The sequence below is a fragment of the Nyctibius grandis genome, chromosome 7, assembly GCF_013368605.1.
Source record: "Nyctibius grandis isolate bNycGra1 chromosome 7, bNycGra1.pri, whole genome shotgun sequence".
In the NCBI taxonomy this organism is placed as follows: Eukaryota; Metazoa; Chordata; class Aves; order Nyctibiiformes; family Nyctibiidae; genus Nyctibius; species Nyctibius grandis.
Genome location: NC_090664.1, coordinates 56,182,437 through 56,208,628, shown reverse-complemented (window position 1 = coordinate 56,208,628; position 26,192 = coordinate 56,182,437). Strand labels below are relative to the sequence as shown.

General features: G+C 43.2%; 1 protein-coding gene across 1 annotated transcript in view; it reads right to left on the bottom strand.

The window, feature by feature from the left end:
* LOC137665609 (vasoactive intestinal polypeptide receptor) overlaps positions 1–26,192 on the bottom strand; it is a 72,641-nt gene that overhangs the window by 13,326 nt on the left and 33,123 nt on the right. The window contains exons 4-7 of the mRNA XM_068404847.1: positions 21,790–21,890; positions 19,742–19,874; positions 4,323–4,476; positions 2,192–2,252 (exon numbers count right to left, since the gene is read on the bottom strand). Coding sequence (XP_068260948.1) covers positions 2,192–2,252; positions 4,323–4,476; positions 19,742–19,874; positions 21,790–21,890 — 449 coding nt within the window. The remainder of the gene's footprint in view (positions 1–2,191; positions 2,253–4,322; positions 4,477–19,741; positions 19,875–21,789; positions 21,891–26,192) is intronic.

The window sequence follows — 26,192 nt, the reverse complement described above, 5'->3', positions numbered from 1 at the left end:
GATGGGCATCACATTTGTTAATTTCCAGTCACCTGGGACCTCCCCGGTTATCCAGGATGGCTGATAAATGATGGAAAGTGGCTTGGTGAGCACTTCTGCCAGCTCTCTCAGTACTCTTGGGTGGATCCCATCTGGCCCCATAGACTTTTTTATTTTCTTTTACAGCAGTAGTCAGATGGGCTATCCACCATCATGGAAGGCAGTTTTGTAAAGCACAGCTCAGTTGGCACCATCAGGAAAAAACCACATGCCCTTCTGAAAAAGATGACAGCCAGCCCATGGTGGGCTTAGTCAGACTAAATTCAGCTAGCTGCATCTGAGCTATGCATCTAGTCAGACAAGCCCATAGGGTCCAGGGTGGGATCTATTTCATCCTGAAGTCAGAATTGTCTGCAAACCACACCACTCACCTAGGTCATCTGGAACTATATTTTAAAGTCAATAAGGAAATGGCAGAATAAGAATGACATGGAAATTACTAATATTGCTTGGGACACACTTATCTGAAGATGTCACAAGAGTCAGGTGATCGAAGGTGCATTTTTAGGACAGCATTCATGAAAATCAGTCTTCATTCATGCTTGAAATAGATTAGTGGAACGCATCATAGACTGAGATTCAGCTCATCTAATTCAAAATGCTGACAGCGCAGGTAATAGTAGATGAAGAGAGGCACTTTGAGGGCACAGTTCCTGAGACCTATTTTAGGCATCAGCTTTAGGACGAAAAGAATTGCACTCCATGGACTACACTGGAGACTACAGCGAATTGCTCAGATACGGATGTTTACACCTAGTCAGGTGCATGCTGTCCTTTCATTTAGAGTTAAAGTGGCCCTAATTATGTCTAGTGCACTTCATTTTTAAAATAAATTCAGGCAGTCTGAATGAAGGTCACTTTAATTTAGAGTTAGAATGTTTAAATAGAGGCTTAATGTTGTTTAACCAGTCTTACATAATTAGGTTTTATTTAATCTGGATTAATTTCCTGTAATTTTTCTCTGCAGGTAATTTTAGTATGTAAAAAAAAAAATCTATGTTAGGTATTAGCATATCTTGTAAATTCATAGTCTGTTTTACTTGGCACAAAAATGCAGAGCTTTAAAGCCTCCAGAAAATGCAAAGAAGTCTGTATTTTTATTAAGAATTGCTGGAGCTGAGGGGGAATATATAGTAAGAAGAACTGGTATACAGACTGGTTAAATCCTTTGGTCTCTATCTCATTGTAGAGGCTATTCATTAACAGAGTAAATAAGGTCAGTTTTATGCAGATAGAGTGAAACCATAAAAGAAGTCAGTAGCCCTCAGGAAATGTGTTAGCATGACTATAAATCAAAAACACAATGAGAAATCTGATCTGCTTCTCTTACTGAAATGAGGACAAATCAGGACACATTTGGAGAGAATGCACGGGAGAAAATGGAGTTAACTACGTGCTGCAAATGCAAGAAGCGAGGGCATGCACAGCGAGTACAGAATGAGCACCTGATTTTCTAACTCTCTGGAGTGTTTTCTCATAAAAGCCTTTCCGATTACTATAGTCTGACTGCTTGAGTAAAAGCATGAAGGAGCATTGCAGGATCAGATCCTATTTACTTGCATATCTCCTTGGGTAGCCCTGATATCTGCCTCATTTACTTAGCTGTATTCTACTTGTTTCTTATATAAAATATCAAAGACTACTGCTGAGTTCAAGAGGATGAAGAACAGATCCTAAGATCTGCCTGGGGGAAAAAAAAAAGAGTTTTTAGACTTTTTCTGTGGAAGAGGTAATGGGTGTGTTTATTAAGTATCTGCTGCATGAGCATATTTAGGGTCAATTCTGCAGGATGCAAAGCTCTGCTCTGAGTATGGGGCAGCTGCTCAGCTGGTATCTTTGTTATATGCAGGATCACAGGGCCAAAGGCGACCATCAGGGTCTGTTCACAAATTCCCTGCAAATATCCTGACCAACTGGGAAGCAAAGAGGGTGAGTGACAGGCCTAAGTTGACATAAACCATGTGTCTTCAGGGAGACCTTGGAGCGTTTCCCGGTTCATGGTGGCAGGGGAAAGCCTCCGCTCTGCTCTGACTGCTGTTGGGGTTAGGGCAGGATGGCTGGGTTACTAAAACTGCAGGGCTTTCCTTGGCCTTCCTTGGAGATAAAGGAAGGAAGAATTTTAAAGGAAAGAGAACTGAGTCCATAGGCTTACCCAACATCGAAAAAGTAAATCCTGACAATAGTCCAAGCAGTGATGAACACGGAAGGGGCACCTGACAAGAGAAGAGATGGTGTTACTGTCAGAAATCATTATCAGTGCTTTCAGGGCTGTTCTCCCCCACTCTCCATCTCTCCAGAGTGACTGAGGTGGTGCCTTCCCTCAAGAGCGGGCAAATGCTTCATGTTTTCAATGTTCATATGCCAAACAAGCAACATGTTGCCTTTCTCTCCCACTGGCCATGTAAGATGAGTTTCCTGTAACTACTCCCAGCAGATTTACCTTCCTGTTGCAGTGCGTAAAAAAACCCTTCTGATGGTGAAATGCAAGGAATAGGAATCACTTTAGACATCTGCGGTGTGGACACCTGTATCTAAGCCAGTCACCACAGGCTCTCTTTAGCATCAACTGGGAGAAATATGTACTTCTAACACACAGGTCATCTGAGCTACTTTAGATATTTGCTTTAGGACAATAAATACGCCCTTGGACTCCCTCAACTGTGTTGCCTGGATCTTCACTGACTATAAAGGGAGCCTGGAGTAACAAGTTCACATGTAGATGTATGTAGTTGGCCAGATGAACCTGCCTCTTCTCCTCGCTCCATGATCTTCTGCCTGACTACGGTGGTCTTGTTCCATCCTTGTGGTGCCTCTTTTCTTTGCCTCTTGTCTTTGATTAGATTTAGATTGGAAATACTCAAATACTCCAGGAAGGACAAGTCGCTTTGTTCTGCATTAGTCACAGTATTGTGTATTGTTTATTACCAGTGATTTCTGAGTGCAATGGTAATACAAACAGTAAGTACTATAATTAGTGTGTCCAAATTATTAATTCCTGCATGATCCATTTCTGACTCATCACTGATGCTCTTGCAAATGATGGATGACCGAAAGGCCAAAAGATCCTTCAAGCACCTGTTATTTTCTTGAATTGCCCTTCCTCACCCACGCAACCTCAGAATATAAAATCATTAGCTTCATACATTCTTCTTTAAAATCTGCCAGCTCTACTGTGCTGCAAGAAAGGGTATCGATGCACAAGGCAGGTTTAAAGAAGGTCTGACCTCATTAACTGCATCTGAAACAAGGCCTGCTAACACCATCTATTCTTATGCTTATAGCACGGAGAATTGTCTTTCTTCTGCAGTGTGAACCCAAGTGTAACTCCTGTCACTTTTGATGCAAGTTACTCTACAGCTAACTGATCAAAACCTGAGTCCAGACATACCCCTGTACATGACACGATTTTATTTTTTCTTTTCTTTTATTTTCAAGATTTTTCCCTGCTCTAATTATTTCTCAGTTTTAGCTATTGAGAGCATGCAATAGAAAGTCATTTTGCTTTCTTATATATAAATATTCAGCTAAATAGCTTAAAGGGGAAAATAGACCTCTGTTTCCTCTTTGGAGAAAGAAGAGAAGTTGATCTGGTAGGATTAATTTGCATAAGTTAGCAATTCAGCTCTGAGTTACTTTGTGAAGAGTTTAATTCTGTCTTGCTTGGCATTTTCTTATTTTATTTTATTTTATTTTATTTTATTTTATTTTATTTTATTTTATTTTATTTTATTTTATTTTATTTTGTGTTTGAGACTAGATTCACATGAAAGCTGGAGAAATCATGAATGCAGTAAGCAGAAGGTTATCAGTATTACCACACAGGCGATGGGATCTCAGGATAGCTAGCTGGCCTGAATTCAGTGAGACAAGGAGAGAGTGATGGACTGCGGTGTCTGGTTCAGTCCAGGAATCCTGCTTTGCTGGGATCTGTCTTACAATTTAAGGTCAATGCGTGAAATCAACTTTGGGATGTCAGTCAGGATCAAAGGACTAAATGACTATAAACGTGATGAGGAGTTTCAGGCCCACAGCCCTTAAAGACACTGAGGTTCTCAACTATCAATCAGCACAAACTACGTTCTTAAATACCTTTGAAGATTTAAGCTAATGCTGTTAAACTCCTCTGGCCATTCACATGATCTTGCTCCTGGTTGCACTAACAATTCTTGGCAGCAAGGTAACATGTATACTACGTCTCAGCCCTGTCTGAGCCCCCAGGTTTGTGGATTCAATTGCTGTTAAAAATGCCTGTCTTGGCACTCTAGTTTTGGGAAGATGCGTACCCCAGCCAATCAAGATGTACCACCAAAAGTACTTCCTCTCTGAAAAGAAGGAGATGACCAACAGGGTGTGAAGATACAACCCTTCCACCAGGAGCCAGAAGAAGTTAGCCATGACGCAGTACTGGAAGAAAACCATCATGGCTTTGCAGCCTACCTGGAAGAGAAAAAACGAACAGTGGTGAACTGCAGCATGTTACCGTAGTAAACACACCGAATTACCAGTAAGCCTTGCTCTGCGTGTACCTTTGGGGTTGCTTTTTGCAGCACCCAAAGCCCTTATGGAATGAGCTCCGTGGTAAAAAGCTGAAAGTCCTACCAAGCTTGCTTGGGGTGGACATGCTTGACACACGTTAACCCCCGGATGGAGAGTGCAGTGTGCATCCTTGAGAGAGCCAGCTCAGGTCTGGATGCTGTTTGACTATGTGAGCCTGGAGATGCACTCAAGCTTGGAAAGATACACTGGCCCATGATCCCGACCAGCACGGTGCTGTTCTCTGTAGGTTTTGGATGTACATCTGTGGGAGTGGATGCCAGAAGGTCCTGCCCTGTTGTGCAGTCACAAGCCTCTCTGCTCTGCCAGGGAGGGCTCATGGGGTCGAGCTGTGAAGCAAACCATTGCACTGGTTCAGAAAAACCCTCCAAAAAGATGCTACTTTGAACTGAGACCAACTCAGTGACTGGTTTACGGTACAGCCCACAAACCCTTGCTTCAGTATGATGGAAGTGACCAGAGAGTAAAGGAGAGTGGGTGGGAATTTCTTGTACTATTTTTGGCACTAATGTCAGCATCCTGACGAACAACACCCTGAGTGACTCGGGCATCATGGTCCCCCCCCATCATTCTCAGTGCGGCTGCCTGCTAGTATTACCTGGCTCCCTGAACCCATAGAAATGAAGCCTCTGACTTGAACAAACTGACTCCCCAGGATAAAAAAGAATATTTAAAAACCAAAATCTGTGTGAATTAGCCCTTGAAAGCAAAGGCCAATTGTAATCACTTCATGGCCTGGTAGATATTGCAAAAACTGAAGGGGTTTGAGACAGGGGTTTGAAGAAAGCCAAGTCTACACACAATTATGAATACTCAGTTAAGAAAAGGACTGGGATAGATATTTTTAAAATAAAGAAAAGTATAAGGAAGAGAAGCAAGGTAAACACTAATGAGCATGAACAGATTTGATTGCATTGGAAAGGGAGAGATTTGAAAAGGGAAGGAGGATTGTTTTTCTTCATGAAATGAATAACTAAACACAGCAACTTGCTGTGTGAAGATTTCACTGCAGCACAGGTAATGGGAACAGTCAGCTTACAAAAGAAAAAAATGTGAAATTTCTCTCTGACATGTAGGGGCCAAACCCACCGCAAAACACCTGAAGGTAGAAATCAGCTGCCCAGAGAAGTATGTCAGCCCTGGCCATTGCCCCAGCATGTGATGTATCCAGGTCCAGCTGCAGCTTTACAGGACATCATTGGTTGCATCATTACACACATCCACGCTGCCTAAGCATCCTCGAGATGTTGATTCGGCAATAGCCTCGTTGCCTTCAGTCACTCTGCTTGGGTAATACCTGCACTTACTGAGGCAAGGGCACGAGAACGTGGCTGCTGGCACTCTGGTTAGACGCTCTTCCCTGGTGCTCTGCACGTGCAATGTGTTGAATTTAGAGCAATAATTGATTTGCACCAGTGACAAGCTCACACTTCCCCCTCCCCGCTCCCCACTCCTGCTGAAAACAGTTGCTATGAAACACACTGGCTAAAAAGAGAAGTGTGGAAAGTTTTTTCTCGATGCCACATGTTTTGGAGAGGGAATTGTCCCCATCGATTGTTCAAAATTAATTCAACCCTCCCCTAGCACCCTTCAGTATGTCACACTGGGGACCCTCATGAGCTTCTGCTAAACAATTTATATGCACATCAGCTCCCTCCTGTGAGGCAGATGGCATAAGGAGAGACTTGCTGCAGGGCGGTGATGGGGGAAGTGGAGGCAGAGCAGGCAGTTAACTCCCAGGGAGGGAAGGTAACACAGGGCTGAGCTGACAAGGGCTGGGGATGCAGCAGCGTCCTCCCTATGCTCTTTGTTTCTCCCTGCTATTGGGTGCATGTGGCTGTGTGACATTGACACACCTCATTTCTTTTGACCAGAGCCTGGATGCCTGCTTAGTGTGTCTGTGGCCAGTGGGGATTTGCTGGTGTGAGTGTACTCAGCCCTACTGGGGCTACTGGATTCTTTTACGGTTTCACTCTGTCAGTATTTGGCCCTAATTCAGCAGCTCACAGGTGAGACACGAGGTTTAAGGGAGCAGTTTTGATGCATCTCAACCACGTGCTCCTCAAACATGGATTTTCTTTGGGGATTGACCATTGGGGAATCCCTTCTGGATGGCTGCATTGAAGCTATGGCAGAGGCACGAGGCTGTAGCACATCACAAGGAACTGCAATGCTTTAAGGGCCCAGGACAGGCTGCTCACAAAAAGTGCACATGATTTCTGCCTAACAGGGATTCCCAGCCTGAGTTTGCAGAGCTACTTCTGTCACGGAGAGGAAGCTGTGCTGAACTCAGGCTGTGGCAGCAGAAGCCCCAGATCTGGGTGCCCAAATCCATCACCTCTTCTCCCAGTATTGGCAACCAATGCTTTTGTGGTAGTCTCTGGCTTTACTTTCTTCCCTAATGTGGTGGTGGCTTGTTACAGACCTGAGGTGGATCATGCACATGGGCAGCAGCTGGGTTTTGGCAACTTCTTCTCTGAGGGACCTGTAGCAGATCAATTCTTTGCTCCATGCTAAGCAATATCTGGCTATTTGAGCAGCCACTAGGCATTTTTTGTTCTACCTGGAGAAAATATATTTTTATGCATCATTTTGAGCACATGGCAATAACGTGCAGCCAGGGATCCCCTGCGGCATGGGAATGTCCTGCACTGGGACAGATTTGAATGCACTGTCCTGTCTTACTAATTAAATCATGGTATTTTCTTGCTGCCTGGGCTTCTTGATACTATTGCCTAAGCTGAGTAAGTTTAAGCCAGACCGGATATTTCTATGAGAGATGCAGTTTCACTGTCGACTGCAGTGTTGCTCTTCTGTTGAATCCTCTTTGACAGTCAACTCAGCAACACATTTGGAAAACAGCCCTTCCTGGCTTTTGAGAGACCTTATTACATGCAGCACTTGGTAATGGGTCTCTACCTTCCTGATCGATCGGATTCAGCCTCAGAATGGCTGTTAGAATGCTGGGAAATAAAATCCACATTTATAGAAGACGCTTTACCCTTTAAATGATAGACACTAGGTAGACATGAGCTATTACATCTCATAGAAGACTTTTTTTCATAAAGAGCAGACCTCATGATGTGTCAGTGTTGAAAGACTAATACAGGCTATGCTTAGAAAAGACATGTTCAGCAGGAAAAGCAGCATTACAGCATTGCTTTTTCTATTCTGTCCCCTTCCACTGTCCCATTTACAACAGCTTATTTCCTCGTCTTTCTTCAGGGATCTTGCCCTGCTCTTCTCCACAGGAGATGCTGCAGTGAGATGATCTTCCTTGGCTTTGCGGATGGCACATCTACCCAAGTGGTTCCTTTCTGCTTCCCCTCTTTGGGACTGCATTAGACATGGGCCTTTTGCTTTTCCCATGAAGGTCCCCTCCCTTTCCACATGCACTGCTGGTGACGAACCGCTGAGACGGATTCTGCTTCTAGCCGATGAGGTATAGAAACCTCTTTGACCCCAACCAACACTTTTGTGCTTCTCTTTAAATTCCTCATAGTCAATAAGAAAGTTTAATCTTGATTATTGTAGGAATTTACTTGAGGATAAGATGAGGCATGTCTTAGACCTGCTGTGTGGGCCAACCCTCCCTTGCCTTAGTGTGCCAAACCACCTATGCTGTATGCATCTACATTTGTGACTGTTTAACTGAGGACTATCTGAAAAGGAGACACTGTGCAAGACTCAGCTGCTTAAAAGTAGATTGCTAGTGTCATATTAGGCACTGGCAAGTATTGTGTTGGGATTCCAGCTGTTGCTCCAGAAGGATGGGGATTTCCTGTGCAGACCTTTGGTCTGTTCACAGGCATTTTAAGGGGTATGAGATGCCCATGCTCAGACAGCAAGAGTCTGCCCTTTATGGAGAATCCTTGCTGAGATAGAAAGACAAGGAAAAAATGTACATACTGCACTGTACTACTGTCCTGTAAGGCTGGTTCCCTCAAATGTAAACAAATCTTTGAAACAATTCCTGTTATTCTGTATTTTAGGTGGATATTCACACCTGTATGAAGAGCATGCAAAATACTGTCTTGTTGGTCATGGAGTGTTTAGCATTCCCTGAACATGGGTGTGAATGCCTACCTTCTGGATAGGAACCAAGCCTATGGCTCTCAAAGAAATGACTTCATTTCAAAATGAGGAGCATTTATTGCCCTCTGAGACAGAGCTGCCCTGAGCATACACCTATTTATTGCCTAATAAGGCAACAGAGAAGGCAGAAGATACCGCATTTGCTTTGAAAGAGAAAGGGACTTCTTGCAGTCATTTTAGGGCAAATATTAATGAGCTGTTGATACTTAGGAATGTATGCTGTCCTTTCAATATGGAGATGGATGAGTAGGGACAAAGCACGTGGTTGGTTAGAAAGCTGGTGTGATGTTGAAATATGTTTAGTTGAGAAGCTGGGCAAAAATTTTAGGGTGTCAAGAGTGGGTCAAGTTCAGAGTTTAATGGAATGGTGGGAAAAGCAACTGAACTACCCACAGCCAGCATGCAGCACAGCACACATGTGCTACAGCTGCTGTGAAAAACAGCCCACCTTGTCAGATCATAGGAAGAATGCACTCAAGATGCAACAAAATTTTCTGAGAAAGAGGCAAAGAGAAGGGACGCAAGAGTGGGAAAAACAAGACTGAGCAATAACCCTACAAGGCTTCTTCCCTGTGCGTAGCAGCACTTTATACTTTCAAATAGTTAGCCCTGAGAAAAACATCTTTCTCTTAAAAGTGATGTAGTGACTAGATGACCCACCTAGAAAACTGCAGTTCAGATGCTGGAGGCAGTAATTAACTCAGAGCTGAATCTGTCATTGCATTAAATACACATATGTCATACACCTCAATGATAATAACTCTGCTCGAGGTATCCCTGCTCATTAATAACTGCTAAGGATTTCAGTCTTGACCAGCTGCTGAATTTCTCTAGCTCATTATAAGCAGCTTAGTTGAACAGAAATTTGTCTGAGGTTTTGAGGGAGGTACACACACAACCAACACATGTGCATGCATCAGCCTCCTGTGGATGCAACAAAACTCTACAAAAAAAAGGTCAGTCAACCTCACAGAGATGCTGTGGTGCATCACAGAGCATCATTGCACTAACACAAGATTCCCTTGTCTTCTTTATTGAGGATATGGTGTGTTAGAGGTTTAGGACTTGGATCAAAGAAGGATTTAGATCCAAGAAGTATAAAGGTGTACTTGAGTGATTGATCGTACTCCCACCTGACCCATTATAGCTGGCCTGGGAATACACTGCGATGTAAACAGTCTGCTTGAGTCTCATCGTCCCACTCATGGGACCTGAGCTGTCCCTCCCTGTGTACGACCCCTCCTGTACATGGATGCAACCCCCGTGCAGACCCTGTGTTCCCCCCTGGTACCCTCAAACTCTGCGGCTTCTTGTGGCGTGGAAGGTCCGTGACAGGGCACCAAAACATATTTAAGTCAGCTTAAAGATACATTATTTAAGATGCCATTTAAGACATCTGGGCAATGCTGCAGCTCCTGGCATTGTTTATGAAGTTGGGACAGCACCTTCAGCTCAATCTCCAGTGCCTTAGGCAAAAGCATGGGCTCAGATTCATCTCAATCAATCATGAAACCCAGAGGCCTCAAAATCCCTTTTAAGGTACTTAGGTCCTTTTACCTGGGCTACCATCACTGATGCAGGATGAAGAGATTTACAGAGAGATTTCCGCAGGCCTCTTCAACAGAAGGCAGATGAAAACTCATTTTCTCAGTGACAGATTTATCCGTCACTTTTCTTTTATGTTGCCCAGAAGACAAGATCTACCCGAAGGGCTAGTTGCTGAGTGACTCATGATGAATTTGCCCACAGCAACAGTTGCTCTTCTTCCCAGCCTGGTCAAGGAGGCTTCCTCAATCTTATTTAAAAGTTTTTTATAGATCCCACTCATGATCCTGTTGCTGGGGCACACCTGGAAGACAGGTTATCACTTTTTAAGTGATAAATTGCTACACTATTGGGTGGCTCTGCAAATTTTCCTGGAAGATACATGGAAATTTTGGGTGTTGAGGATTTAACACTATCTATGAATAAAGAAAATTGACTAAAGAAATTCTTAAAATGCCTTGTTGATAGAAACAAAGTGTCTTCTGATTGAGGCACGTAGCATTCAGTTTGTGAGGGCCTAAGTTGCCAAGTTCAAAGCCTCTGTTAAAGCAATTTCTCATCTATCAGGAATTATAACAAAGAAAAGACCTTCATGGGAATAATTATGTTATGTCTTGATGATGGACCCTTCAGCTCCTGCTGCCCTTAGTGGCTTCAACTGTAGGTCAACCCTATAAAAAGTACGGCAGAAAGATCAATGTAACTGAATTCACGGTCACCATTTATCTCAGGCACAGGGATAAGAGGCCTGAAACACACATTTTCTCTGTTAACATGCTGCTCTGCATCAATGGTGCCCCAGAAACATTATGCAAGAGTGCTCTTAAGCCTTGGCAATTGCAAATTAATTCAATTTATCTTAACCCACTTTCCTCTAGGTCACAATACATTACATTTTCATGAGCCCATCATTGCCTAAGAGCACATGCTGGAATACTTACTCCATGTCAGCTGTCACTGGGCAATTTATTAAGCCATTATAACCTGGATTTGTGTGTGAGCTTGTTGATTTGTTACCGCTTTCATAAACAGAAATGCTATTTCTAGACTGATGAGCTGTGGTGTACAGCCATACACATGTACACACACACTAATTCAGCAAGCTCTCTGACTGCTCCCATCAAGACTGTGGAAGGATGGAGACATTAGGAAGAAACTATTGGGTTCAATCTCCATCTCTCTTTCCTGTGCCACCACTTCCACTTGCACCAAGGCTGGGCCACTATCGAACCTGGATAGAGTATTATTTCTCTGGTTAGAGTATCATTTCTCCAGCAACAGCTCAACCCTTATGGACCCCAAAGTCCCATGAGATACCCTTGGCTTTTACCTCTTTAAAGCCAGCTGAAAGCCATTGAAAATGGCAAAGCATTTAAATGTCTCTGCTAATATTGAAATTACATGAGACAACCTCTATTTTACGTGCTTGCAATACAGCAAAGCATGGCAGGGTCAGATCCTGCACTCACAGAAACCTTCTGAACTCTATTAAAATAAATGGAGCTGTACCAGTTTACACCAACAAAAAATATGGTCCAAGTGACTGCACTTTATGCCTTGGCCACTTCCCATGCAGGCTTCCTCAAATACAACGCTATCTGTTGAATTCAGTAGGAAGCTCTTCTGTCTGCTTTTCCTCACATAGGAAGCAAGTTTAAGCCCCATGACTGTGATCCTCAAGGCTATTTAAGCATTTATCTTCTGCTGTTTTTAACAGGGATTATGTAACTGTCAGTCTGAGGGACTCAGCCTTCCTATTTTGTCTCTTAGGGATACTTGTTTGATTTTTTGGGCCACTCTTGTGAGTATTTCTAAGCACGTGATTAGCTCTAGCTGGTCTAGCCTCTGCGTCAGATGCCTCAGAGTTGAGTTTAGATGTAACAATGGAATTATCTTGGCAAATGGGGCAACTGTCCCTATTTCGTGCTCATCAATTGCAGAATAATGGCACTTGTGAACATATCTTCAGTAATAAGGCAAGTCAGCAACAAAAGAGAGAAGGTGATCAGAGTTTTAATAATGCCCTTCCCTGCACTCATCACGTTTTCTCTTATTATTGGCAATACTGCATTGCTTTAAGGTGCCAGCCCATGACTGGGGCACTGCTGCGTCAGGCACGATAGGGTCACTTATGCAAAGTTCCTGCTCTAGAGCTCTTCCACAGTCTAACTTTCTGCCTTCACTCCTGGGTTACTTCCAGGAGCAAAGAAGGTAGCAAGGGGATAACTCATCCAAGCAAAACTGTATAAAACCATAACAGAGCTTGGTCCCTGTCCTGGTTGGACTAAAACAGAACTGATTTTCCTTCAGTGATTTTTACTTTCAGCTGAGTCTCTTCTAAGTAACTGCACTTTCTGAAACTAACTGCATGCTTTGCAGACAGTGTCTGCTTCTAAGACTGATAGTATTCAAGGACCACCTCCTCCAGGCTCAGGAGCAATGCATCCTGACAAAGAGGAAGGCAAGCAAAAATGCCAGGAGGCCTCCATGGATGAACAAGGAGCTCCTGGATAAACCCAGGCACAAGAAGGAAGACTACAGAGGGTGGAAGCAAGGGCGGGTAGCGTGGGAGCAATACAGGGAAATTGTCCGAGCAGCCAGGGAGCTCGTTTGGAAAGCTAAAGCCCTGATAGAATTAAATCTGGCCAGGGATGTCAAGGGCAACAAGAAATGCTTCTATAGGTATGTCAGTGATAAAAGGAAGACTAGGGAAAATGTGGGCCCTCTCCGGAAGGAAATGGGAGACCTGGTTACATGGGATATGGAGAAGGCTGAGGTACTCAATGACTTTTTTGCCTCAGTCTTCACCGGCAAGAGCTCTTGCCTCACCACCCAAGTTGCAGAAGGCAGAGGCAGGGACTGGAAGGATGAAGAACCGCCCACTGTAGGAGAAGACCGGGTTCAAGACCATCTAAGGAACCTGAAGGTGCACAAGTCCATGGGACCTGATGAGGTGCATCCACAGGTCCTGAGGGAACTGGCAGATGAAGTTGCTAAGCTATCCATCATTTCTGAGAAGTCGTGGCAGTCTGGTGAGGTTCCCACTGACTGGAAAAGGGGAAACATAACCCCCATCTTCAAGAAGGGAAAAAAGGAAGACCCAGGGAACTATAGGCCAGTGAGTCTCACCTCTGTGCCTGGCAAGATCATGGAGAAGATCCTCCTGGAAACCATACTGAGGCACATAGAAATCAAAGAGGTGATTGGTGACAGCCAACATGGCTTCACTAAGGGCAAATCGAGCCTGACAAATTTGCTGGCCTTCGACGACGGGGTTACAGTGCTGGTAGATAGGGGAAGAGTGACTGATGTCATCTACCTGGACTTGTGCAAAGCATTTGACACTGTCCCGAATGACATCCTTGTCTCTAAATTGGAGAGACATGGATTTGATGGATGGACCACTCGGCGGATAAGGAATTGGCTGGATGGTCGCATCCAACTGTGAGTTACAGTCAACGGCTCACACACAGAATCACAGAATCACTCAGGTTGGAAGTGACCTCTGGGATCATCGAGTCCAACCATTGCCCTGACACCACCATGTCAACTAGACCATGGCACTAAGTGCCATATCCAGACTTTTCTTAAACACATCCAGAGATGGTGACTCCACCACCTCCCTGGGCAGCCCATTCCAACATCTAATGACCCTTTCTGAGAAGAAATGCTTCCTAAACCAGTGACGAGTGGCCTTCCTCAGGGGTTGGTATTGGGACTGGTACTGTTTAACATCTTTATCAGTGACATGGACAGTGGGATTGAGTGCACCCTCAGCAAGTTTGTTGACGACACCAAGCTGTGTGGTGTGGTCGATGTGCTGGAGGGAAGGGATGCCATCCAGAGAGACCTTGACAGGATAGTGAGCTGGGCCTGTGGGAACCGCATGAAGTTCAACAAGGCCAAGTACAAGGTCCTGCATGTGGGTCGGGGCAATCCCAAGCACAAATACAGGCTGGCAGAAAATGGATTGAGAACAGCCCTGAGGAGAAGGACTTGTGGGTGATGGTCGATGAGAAGCTCAACATGAGCCAGCAATGTGCGGTTGCAGCCCAGAAGGCCAACTATGTCCTGGGCTGCATCAAAAGAAGCATGGCCAGAAGGTTGAGGGAGGGGATTCTGCCCCTTTACTCCGTTCTCATGAGACCCCACCTGCAGTGCTGCATCCAGCTCTGGGGCCCCCAACAGAAGAAGGACATGGAGCTGTTGGAGCGAGTCCAGAGGAGGCCACGAAGATGGTCAGAGGGCTGGAGCACCTCTGCTCTGGAGACAGGCTGAGAGAGTTGGGGCTGTTCAGCCTGGAGAAGAGAAGGCTCCGGGGGGGACCTTCTAGCAGCCTTCCAGTACCTGAAGGGGGCCTACAGGAAAGTGGGAGAGGGGCTTTTTACAAGGGCAAGGAGTGATAGGATGAGGGGGAACAGGTTTAAACTGAAAGAGGGGAGATTTAGATTAGATATTAGGAAGAAATTCCCCGAGCCAGTCAGCCAAAGTTCAGCAGACGCCCATCTGTGCTGCTAAGAGCTCACCCTCCTCTGTGTAGGTGGGAGTAGGTGTCTTTCCCAGAGGATGTAACCCAATGAAGGGTCTGAGTCTCTAATATTTCTTTCATTTTTACACAAGTGCATAAAAAAGCTTATACTCTTCCATCTCTCCAATAGCTGGCATATCGGGGCAGTCCCACACGAGGCAGAGAATATGGATCTGAGTAGCCTCAGACAGGGGTGTGCTGGAAAAGAAAATGTGTCTGTCTTCAACTTCCACATATAAAGTTCATTTAGGGGCCTGTAGCTGTTACCAATTTAGCCTGAGGAAGCTCGTGTGAAAAAAAACAATTTTTCACACTGAAAATATGAGATATGTGTATATGTTCACAACTGCTAAAAGTTCCACCCTCCTTTGTAAAGAAGAATTTTTTGCTGGAAATTGATTGTCTTACTGGAATGCAAAAGGAAAAAGATAAATGATCTAGTCTGCCTTGGCTGAATCCTCAGCAAAGGTAAATTTGCACAGCTCAGAAGAAGTTAGCCTGAATTCAATCTATAGCACCTGATCTTTGTTTATATCAAACTGTTGGTTACTTTGTCTTCAGCTAGGCTGGAAATGTAAGTGGTTCATCAATCCAGATATTCCAGTAATGAAACTATATCAAAACATACCTATAAAGACACAAAAAAATCAAATGAAATGACAATTGAAGTGTTCAGTTCAATCCTTCTACCAGGTTTGCTGTTTAGGCTACCATATTTCACAGGTTGTTCTCCAGAAAGAGAAGGAAAGGGGAAGACAAAGCGTGGGAATGCCAAGACGGAAGGTTACTAGGCCTAATGTGAAAAACTAAAACTTGTAAGGAGGCCTCTTGAGTCCAGCAGTGAAAAAAAAAAGCAAAAAGAAGAATGCAGGCAAATACAAGTTGGAAAGTGGCGCAATTTTTCATGCGGTATGAGTAATTGTTGGATGCAATAAAGCCACGTGGGGTGAATTTTCCATCAGAAATGACCGATTACTGAGACAGAACATATTCTGAATGAATCAAAACAAACAGTTATTGAAGAAGACAGAGTGGGTGATTTCACAGACCCCTCCTAGCCTGATCGTCTCTACATCTGAGTGCTTAAAGCCCAGATTGACTAACACACTTGAGTATATGCCTATTTTTAAACAATTTAAGCCAACAGGATGATTCAGTTACACGTAATTACAGACATACTTTATGACTGAAGGCATGACAGAGAGGGAGAAAGTGGGTTGGGTCTACTAACGACCGTTGGTACCTTGAGCAATATGCCATCAGACTCCTTTGCTGTTTCTACCCCTCTAGAAAATTCAAGGTCCCTGGCAGTGCTTTGTTTCCCACTGGAAAAATCCCACAGTGGGCTTTTGGAGGGTCAGCTTTCTCTGAAGGTCAGTCTACATGCTTCTACACGAGCCAAGGGATCCCCATTGTGCCTAAGAACAAGGCTAATTGATTTGGGCAGCTGGGGAGAGGAGAAGGCATGAGGGACATTTGTAAAGCTACTGCTGCTGAGTTTCCTTAGTGCGTGACAAAGGGCCACCTTGCACAGGTCCTGGGATCAATGATCATTTAAGCCTGCTACATTTAGTTATGAAAACAAGTCTTGCTTGCCAACTCAGGGTTTCTGCCCCATGAAAACATGCTGAATTTTTCACCCAAGCAGCAAGACTTTTCTTTCCCCTGGGAGTTTATCAAGAAAGAAGGACCAAGGAATTCAAGGAGGCTACGGGTGCCACACATCACTCTGTAAATGTCACCCAGTGTATGGTGCATGTTCTGGCTCACATGATGGCTCGGTGATGCTCATCACATGTATTTCAGCTTCATTGGCCCTGAAATGCTTACTGCCACATCCTCAGGCTCTGTGGCCTATAGAAATGCCCAACAAACTTAGTTTTTCAAGGTGTTCAAGCTGAACTCAATGGTAATCCAAAACTGTTTGAGTTTAAAATTACATAGAATTAACACTGTAACTGAGGTTTCCTACACTAGGTAAAGTAAAGTAAAAATGCTATTGCGGCAAAGCCTATGAGGTTTTTTTTGATTACATGTACACCTACACGTAGTGGAGTTCTTAGTTGATTGGCACATTGACACTTATGTTGGTGGAGTGCTTAAAATATTTTTTGTGTGGCTGGTGCATAAAATATCATTTTAAGTCCTCCTGCAACAGGTAATGCCAAATTCAGCAATTTAGTCCCTCCATCAGGAACACTGGGAGAGGTCTCTGTTTGGATTTTATAGCCCTGAATCTGTTCTGGAAGGGGGGATGCCTTTATCCTTTTTTCCTCAAAGGAACTAAGTGCAGTACTTTCTCTTCTAATAAAACACTATTCTTGCTTTGGTTTTGCCCTCTTCTAAAACAGCATAGTGGTGAGAGCATTTAGTAACTTGAAATATTGGTTCAAATTTCTCAGACTGAATGAGCTCAAGGCCATATCTAGCCATTATACACAAAACCTTCAGTAAATTGTGTATTAGGCCATGGGTGTATGAACTAGTACCCAGGTCTCCCAAGTCAAAACTTTATCCTGTAAGTTCAAAGCACAAACAAACAAAACAATTATTTAACCTAACTCAAGCCAACCCAATTCAATCAAACCCACATGAACACAATGGATTTCGTAACTATTTCTGCAAACAGATGAATATTAGGAGAGGCATTTTGACTGCCTATGACCTAAAAGGTTGTCCAAAATGTTGGGTTAAGACAGGTGTAGATTTTGCAAGGGGTATGCTCAGTGTAGGGCGGTGGAGACAGATTTGTTCCACGTATTTTTATAACCCTTGCCTATCATCCAGCCATTCACCCTGAGCTGGCATTTAACATGAAAATCCTCTGATGGGGAGAAACACTCACAATGGTGGTAACCATGGGTCTTCCTGAAAGCACACTGGCTTCCAGGAGCTGTGGATTCTGCAGGACAAAGTCCTGTATTTATACACAGAAGTGTTTCTGGATAGACAGTTGAAGCAAACACTTCTCACAGAGCTTTCTGCAGTCACGCCTCAGTCATGACCCAGTGCAAACTCCCACAGGGGTGAGAGGTTAGTTCAAATTCCACAGCTCATTGGGTTCTTGGCTCCTCTGCCAATTAGCATTGGCAGTTATATGTGGCAGCAGACACCAGGCCACTGTTTATTCTAGTTTATGTGCCATTCTAACCATTCATGGACATTCACAATAAAACCCCATTGCTAAAGAATACAGATCCCAGTGAACTACAGAGGGGGAAGAAAAAAAAGAGGGTCACTATAATGGGAACGCATCGTGCTGCAGACAGTTCTTGGTGAAAAGCTGGGAGCAGGCTGCCCTTTGATATCAACTGAGAGGTGATCAAGCAGAAAGGTCATTATAAGAGCAGGGACAGGACTCAGGATAAGGATACAGAAAAGCCAGAAGGTGAGGAAGAAATTGGGTGAATGGAAGGGAAAAAAGAATCTTTTTCTGGTGCTGTGTGACATAAAAAAAACAGGTCCGAAAGGGATCTTCTGGACTGCTGTGCCCAGTCCCCTGCTGTTACCAGCAAGCAGCTTGTCTAACGTTATGAATTTATTATGGAGGGTTCCTTTTTTTTGGATGACTTTTGATCACGTCTCTTTATTTTGGTGATTTCAATTTCCTGCCTAAATTTATTCATGACTAGTTTCCTCTTACGTCAATATGGCCTTTAGATAAACAGCTCTTCTCCCTCCTTAATGTTTACTCCAGCTGATAACACTGAGTTTGAAAGTGAAAAAAATATCCCAGCTCCTTTATTCCCCTCATTTGTCATCCCAGTGGGGAAATCTCACAGTTGAAGACAGCTAGTGTGGGGTATAGATCTAGATGAAAAATAGACAATGATGTCTATACATAGATTTCCTGCCTAAACTCTTGTGGAGATCTGGTCACTGCAATCAGTGGAGCCCAGAGAGCCATCCGAATGCAGGTGTGTTCTTCAAAGCAAGGTGAACAGCTCTCCAGACTTCAGTGAGTGTATTAATTAGAGCTCGACTGACTGTGGTTGCACTTTACACACGTAGCTCATGTATAGGTATGTACCCTGTAAGTACCCATAAGTAGCCCGTAGATATCTAAAGTTAGTTACCTGAATCTGGATCTGACTCCCACCCTCACTGTAGGGAAGGGTATTATTGAATCCCTAAACATAGGACTTCAAGTCTTCTTTCACCAGGATATCCAAGAAATTAGCATGGGATGACCCTCAGTTCAAGAAGGACAGGGAACTGCTAGAGAGAGTCCAGCGCAGAGCCACGAAGATGATTAAGGGAGTGGAACATCTCCCTTATGAGGAGAGGCTGAGGGAGCTGGGTCTCTTTAGCTTAGAGAAGAGGAGACTGAGGGGTGACATCATTAATGTTTATAAATATGTAAAGGGCAAGTGTCATGAGGATGGAGCCAGGCTCTTCTCAGTGACATCCATTGACAGGACAAGGGGCAATGGGTGCAAGCTGGAACACAGGAGGTTCCACAAAAATATGAGGAAAAACTTCTTTACAGTGAGGGTGACTGAACACTGGACCAGGCTGCCCAGAGAGGTTGTGGAGTCTCCTTCTCTGGAGACATTCAAAACCCGCCTGGACGTGTTCCTGTGTGACATGATCTAGGTAATCCTGCCCCGGCAGGGGGATTGGACTAGATGATCTTTCGAGGTCCCTTCCAGTCCCCGACATTCTGTGTGATTCTGTGATTCTGTGACTGGGAGATGGACACAGGACTGACAGGAGCCCCAAAATCTTGTAGAGCCCCAGTTGTGGGTTTGACCTCAGAAAGGACCAGATGCCTATAAACTTTTGACCCTGCTAATTTACTTTGTGCCTTTTCCATACAAATTAACCCACAGCAATCATGTTTTTGTTTCTTTCAAATGAGAAAAAAATTGAAATCTTCCCAAAGGACTGCCTCACATGCACTTGCAAGGCAATTTTTGGTGCATTGTTTAAAAGGAGCAACAGAATAAGGTGGAAACTTCAACGTGCACAGCTACTTACTGAACTCACAAAGCAGTGTTCAGATTCTCCGCTTTCAAATAGGATGACATCTTTTATGAAGACTGCGATGGCTCTCATTATGAAGGACATGAAGAGGTGCATATGAATATAATTTCGAGTACAGTGTAGTTTTCTGTTGGGAAGAGATGAAACAACATTTCTGAATAGAAAGGCTTCTCAGAAGCATTATTTATCTAGTTACACGTTTCTTCTGCCAAGATATAGACTTACAATTAAACATTAGAAACCCTTAGACAGACTATGTTCTGACATAAATCACTGCAAATCCACTTGAGCCTTTTAAAATCCACAAAACATGTGGCAATCCATACATCCACAGCCGTGCTGCTGCTTTTCCAATTCTTAGAAAAAAAGGTCAAAATACAGAATGCCAGAAAACAGCTCCATCACACTGCTCTTCACTGGAAAAGAAATGTTTTTGACTGAGCAACTGTGCTCACAATAAAGGTCTGTTTTCTGCAGAATGTTTGAACTGCAATAATTCTTTGCAAAATGAAGTGTTTCCTCAGGAAGAGAAATAAATTCTTAGCAGCTGCTGCCAAAATTAGCACATATTACAGGCTTTCTGGAGCGGTACAAACCATATTTTCACTTAAAAATGACTAGTTATTAATGATAATGAGAACAACACTAGGGTTTTTCTGTTGCTTGATCACTAATATTTTGAAGGTGAATTTTGATCAAGTAGGTCTTTTTTTCAAGCAAGACTTTACATCAGCTAAAGTGAAAGGCCTAACACTCTGGAAATGGGTACTTTGTACAGTCATCAGAACCACAACAGAACTCACTCAGCAACATGATCAAATTACCACCTCTTAATGAGTCACTGTGCACTGGCAGAGTTTGTGCTCTTAATCTCTGATAATGTGACCGAGCTGAGCCCTCTGTACTTGCAGGTGAAGGCAAGTCAAATTATGCTGTTTCCCACAAATGAAGAGCGTGAACCCTGACAGTTTCACCAGCTGGGCTGGCACCTTGTACCTTGCTGAGATGAGATAATTTGCATGTGTGTCTGATTCACTCTTCCCTTGTAAGAGAAGTGGAGAGAGCGCGTGTGCTGAGAAGTGCAGAGATCTTGAAGGGTGAAGCCAGTCTTTGTGTAAGTGTGAGAGTTACCCTAGAACGTATGCTGTTTCCTACAGCTTTCTTTGGGGGTGATGTCTGGACCACACTGTCATAAATTGGACAACCATATAACACCTTCAGTGAAGCCACTGGAGAGTGGCATGAGATGGAATCACATCTAGAAGTTTCTTCCATCTCATGGAGGTCTGCTTTTTTGCTGTTCTCCCCATACATAAACAACATTATAATAGAGGATTACTTTATACACAGACCTCTTCATTGGAGGCACCCAAATTTAGATGCCTGAATCTATTATAAACAATAGCTACTGAGGATTAATTAATTTGCTGCAATCTAGGCATCTAATGCCATTTGATATGCTGTAGAGTATCTACCCATCAACCCATAAGGGCCTGGTTTTCTGAAGGTCCTGCACCATATCTGCTAACCTTGTGCACATCTCAAAGGCTCCAGCATGTCTAGAATGCTTCTGGGTATCTTTGTCTTACCACAGAACTGTAGCAGAAAGCACTTCTGAAATAGACGTTGGGAGGTAGTTTTGGGGTGTGATTCACCTGTACCATTTTGAATACCTGCTTTAGTGGAAATGCATCATAGGCTGATTAGGTCTCTGTGGACTATAATAAGATTATGACATAATGGCCTCTAATACAGAGATTCACCACATAACAATCTACATTTAGTGAGATGAATCCCACCTAAATAACTGGATTTGGGTTATAACACTCACAAAAAGGCCACAAGTTACATACCATAAAACACTGACAGTGAAAGATGGAGGAACTTTCCTCCTCTGTCCAACTGAGTTGTTACAGAAATCTTTTGCATCCATCTGTAATGCTCATGGCCTATAACCAAAACAGCTGATTTATTTGGGCTTAAAGAGCCACTATGCCCATCGAGTCAACCCTTACCTATGCCTTTTTTGCTCATGGTCTTACCTGAAGAGACATAAAATGATCATGGCAGCCGTGAGAGCAATGAGAGATAAGGTATGTCCAATGGTGTATCCGGTCTTGACTGTGCCATAGAATGCCGTTTGCTAATGCAAAGGAAAGAAACAAAACAGGACTTTTAAAGAGCTGCCAACATGCATTCCTAAATATACCATCACTGAGCACTTACTGACTTTCTTGGTGAGATAAGGAGACCATTCTACTCCATTCTCTTAAAAAATCTCCAACTCCTTCACCCTTTAAAATCACATCCAGTAGAGTACATGACTCAAATACCACTGGTGTGAATAAGAAGAACATGTCCGGTTGCAGTAGAGCTTGGATCACTCCAAAACCAGCTTACAGTTACACAAGGGAAAAGTTCGTGCAGGAAGGAGTCTAATTTGACACTTGCAGAGACAGCTACATGGCTATAGTCTTGTGGAACACGAATGACTAATGTTCAGTTAAACAGTGCACTGACACATCGGCTCTGAGGTGCTGAGTATGATGAGCTTCATCTTATTAAGGAAGTTTGAGACAGAACTGCTCTGGAAATTGGTTTGCTTTTGTGTAAGCTAGACATTGTGTTTCAGCAAGTAGAAACTTAAAATGTTCTAATTGAAATCACAGACATGTTAATTCAGAAATATATGTTAAGTTGGAAATTAGTTCACGTCTTTTCTCTTTGACAGCACACAGAGAGAATCTCTGAGCATGGAGCCCCACAGGACTTAAATCCAACAGGGAATCTTGGTCTAAATAAAACAGGGAAGTAAGGCAACAAAACTGCAACTTTCCAGCAACACTCTAAATCAATATATTTTGATTTTCAGCTTTAAAAAAGGACAAAAGATGAGTTGATATTTGGACATTTGTTTTATCAATGAAAAATCAAAGTTTTTATGAAAGTCTAACTCAGTTTGTGGAAAATCTTATTTTTCCAGCCCTTGATTGACCCTCCTCTGCCCTCCTTGCCACCATTTCCTATAAAAAAAAAAACAAAACCCCAAAACTGCAAAAAGCAGTTTAGACAGAATATCTAAACCCAGCTTTGTTTGGGAAAACACTCTTTAATAACAGCGAGGGCTGACATTTTTGTATGCTATTTTCATAGGCCTTGACAAGTACTAGGTACTTTAGAGAACCAGTGAGGCTGAGATGAGAAGTAATCCTCTAGCATTTGCACAAGCCAGCTTGGAGGGGTGTTAAGACAGAGCTTTCAGAGAGTGCAAAGGTTATGCTGGTCATACCTATATTGCTTCTTAGACCACAGATCCCAGAGATGACTAAAAGCACAGTGTCTTTACAGCCCCATTCAATGAATCTGCACCACTAAGAGCTTTGGGTCAGTAACTCTGAATACATCATTCATAGCAAGGGTTTCAGGCCAATTTATCTACCTGATCTCGTCCATATGATGCCAGGAGGCTGCTATGGTGATGGAGCCACCCAGCATTGTATGGTCATACCTAAGCCTCTCTCATCTTCACTGCCTGGAGGTTCTTGTATTGCAGTAAGGAACAGAGGAGGTTCCACCTTTCTACCCCACTGTCCTGCAGATCCCACCCAAAGCTAAATATAGTCTTGTTTCCAGTCTTGTTTGAGTTTGGGCTTAGGCATCTGTCCCAAAGGCAGCTAAGACTTTTCCAATAAAAGCAGTCAACTTCCTTCATGTTGATTTCATCTTTCTTTCATTATCTGGCTTCTTTCATGATGGCACCAGAGCAGAAGTGTTCCAGAAAGACCTGACCAGGAGGGAGCTTGTGGTAGGGGACTGAGTTTGAGAAAGAGGTTGTCCCACACTATATTTAGGAGAGTAGAGAAATGGGGGAAAGGAAATTAAGAGATATCATAGGAGATGTCAGCACTGAGGTGGCTTGGCTTCTTAAGAGTTATTCACAGGAGCAAGTTATGTGCAGAAAGCTCTTGGTATTATTCAACAAGCAATTCCCTGTCCTTATATTTTACGATGACCAATTCTTCTTGTATACAGAGAGGTGGCTCTGCATTCAGCTTTAATGTAGCATGTGGGGTCATTTCTGTTCTGGAAACAGCACATAATGAATTCTCACTCTTCATTTGCACTTGCTAATGACAATCACTTCCTATTTTACAGATATCAAAGCAGAGAATTTTACCCTATATAATAAATGGAATTGGAATTTCACTTAGCACACAGATTACTAAAATATTCTTATTAGAAAAAACAGGGATTTAGAGAAGTGAAGGAAATACTGGGTTCTAGCTGTAGACTGAGACTGATTTATAGAATGAAGTGAGACAATTTAATCATTCCCTTTCTGACTTCTAAAAGTCTCTGTTTAATTTCACAGGAACGTGATAAGAACAACTAGTTAAGGTAGATGATAAACTGAGATTAACCGAGAATTAGCTTCTTTGGTTTCTGTTCAGTAACCTCTACATTTGTCCCTTGGTAACCGAGATTAGAATGTGAGAAGTTTACATTTGTAAGAGAAAAAGAACAGAAATGCTGATACTAAGTCTTTCAGCAGCCCTGCACCCAAACATGCTTTGAGTTCACGTCACCTAGCCTAAAGTCATCTGGGCTCCCTCTAGAGTAAATGCAAAGAGGTTCCTTTGGATAGAAATGTGTGGTGAACTGACCTTTGGAGATTTCTATTTTCTTCATTGCCTTCAGTTGGAGCCTACGGGGACACTTAGTGTGGCCCCTCTCTGACCAGATGGAGGCACACAAGGGAGAAACTGTGCATCATGTCTGACAATGGGGCAGCAAAACAACCCCCTCATTTGCTAATACATGGTTTTTCAAGGTCAGGTTGGAGAAGGAATCATTATGACTGCAAAGATCATAAGTACACTGCTTTGTTGCCTACATCATCTGCTGCTTAGGGACTACCAGAATTCACAACTAAAATCTTACACCGAGCACTTACCTATTTTTCATACTTTTCTTGTTGTTTCTGGCTTGAGACCAAGAGGCATTAAAAGTGCATGAAGTGTTTTAAGCATGGAAGGTTATCGGTCTGCTCTGGACCTCATGTCCCATACAGCCTGCTGTTCTTTTTTTCTATTCCCTTTACTTCTTCCTCCCCAAACTGACAGCCAATTCAACAACAACAAAAATCTATTCTTCACAGGCTAGTACCGCATGTTCACCCCCCCCAGCTACCTTTCCCACAAATTAGACTTAAACAGCATGACAAAACCACGGAAATGGAGAGAAAATAATTAAGAAAGAATTAAAAGAACACAATAAGTGTTCTCTTGGTAATGCGGCACTCTGGCAACTTTACAATCCATTGGGTCGCCAAAGCATGTCCCAGGAATTCCCAAATCCCCTTTGCAGCTGGAACATAAACCAGAGCTCTCAATGGAGGACCTTCCTGGAGCAGACTCGTAACAACGGCTTTTGCAATGTGCAACTGGTGCCACAGAACTCGATCTGAGGAATGCGACACTTGAGGATGTGAAGTGGTGGCTGACCTCGAAGATAGACTAAGGCTCTCTTTAGTAGAGCCCTGAAATTCTTTGTGCAGCTTTCCCTTAGCTAATTTCTGTATTCTTTCACTTTTGAGGCTGGCTCAGTTCTGTTCAGATTCTCCGTTAACTCTTTGAGTGCCTTGGTAACGTGTGAGCACACACGAAGACCTCTCACCATATATATTTATTCACTATTGAGATTCCTGTGATGTCCAACATTCACAGACACTGATATATGTCGTACAACAGAAAAAAAAGCATGGCATAACTTTAATACAAACATATGGTTGCAGTGAAATATAATTCTTTTCTAGTATAAGCTTTTTCTTGTTGACTATGGGACCGCTATAGGTGATTAGTTTAGATTAGATGTTGAACTTTCAGTTAGGTGAGGTGAGTTTTGCTTCTAACAACATTTGTTATCCTCTTTAGACTTTACCCTTCATGTCTCAGCATGCAGCAAACCAATAACAAACTCCTTCCTGTGTAATGACAATACTCTATAAAGCTAATTATAGCTAGGTCAGTGATTATTAATTTACATACAGGCAGTATCTCAGAGAGCTTGCAGATTTCCTTACGAAATTTGGTAACACTGCATGAAAATTTGTGTGTTCCCTGCTGTTTTCTAGATCTTTAGGTGATTGAGATCAGCAGAGCAGCACTGATGGCATGTGAGTTATGTCTTTTTATCCCTTTTGATGCTTATGTTGGCCTAGAAATACTGGAATCACCATATCTACTTAAGAATAAATATAAGCACGGAGGGCTTGTTTCAAAGTTGACCATGGAAAACCAAGCACCTAAATTTATGCATGGGCATCACAGACACACTGGTCTGATCTTCTTATATGCTGATTTCCTGCCCCCCTCCCCCCTGGAAATCAAAGGGAGGATTGTCATTTTGACCAGACACCTGATCTCTGCTTCCAGGGATCCTCAAG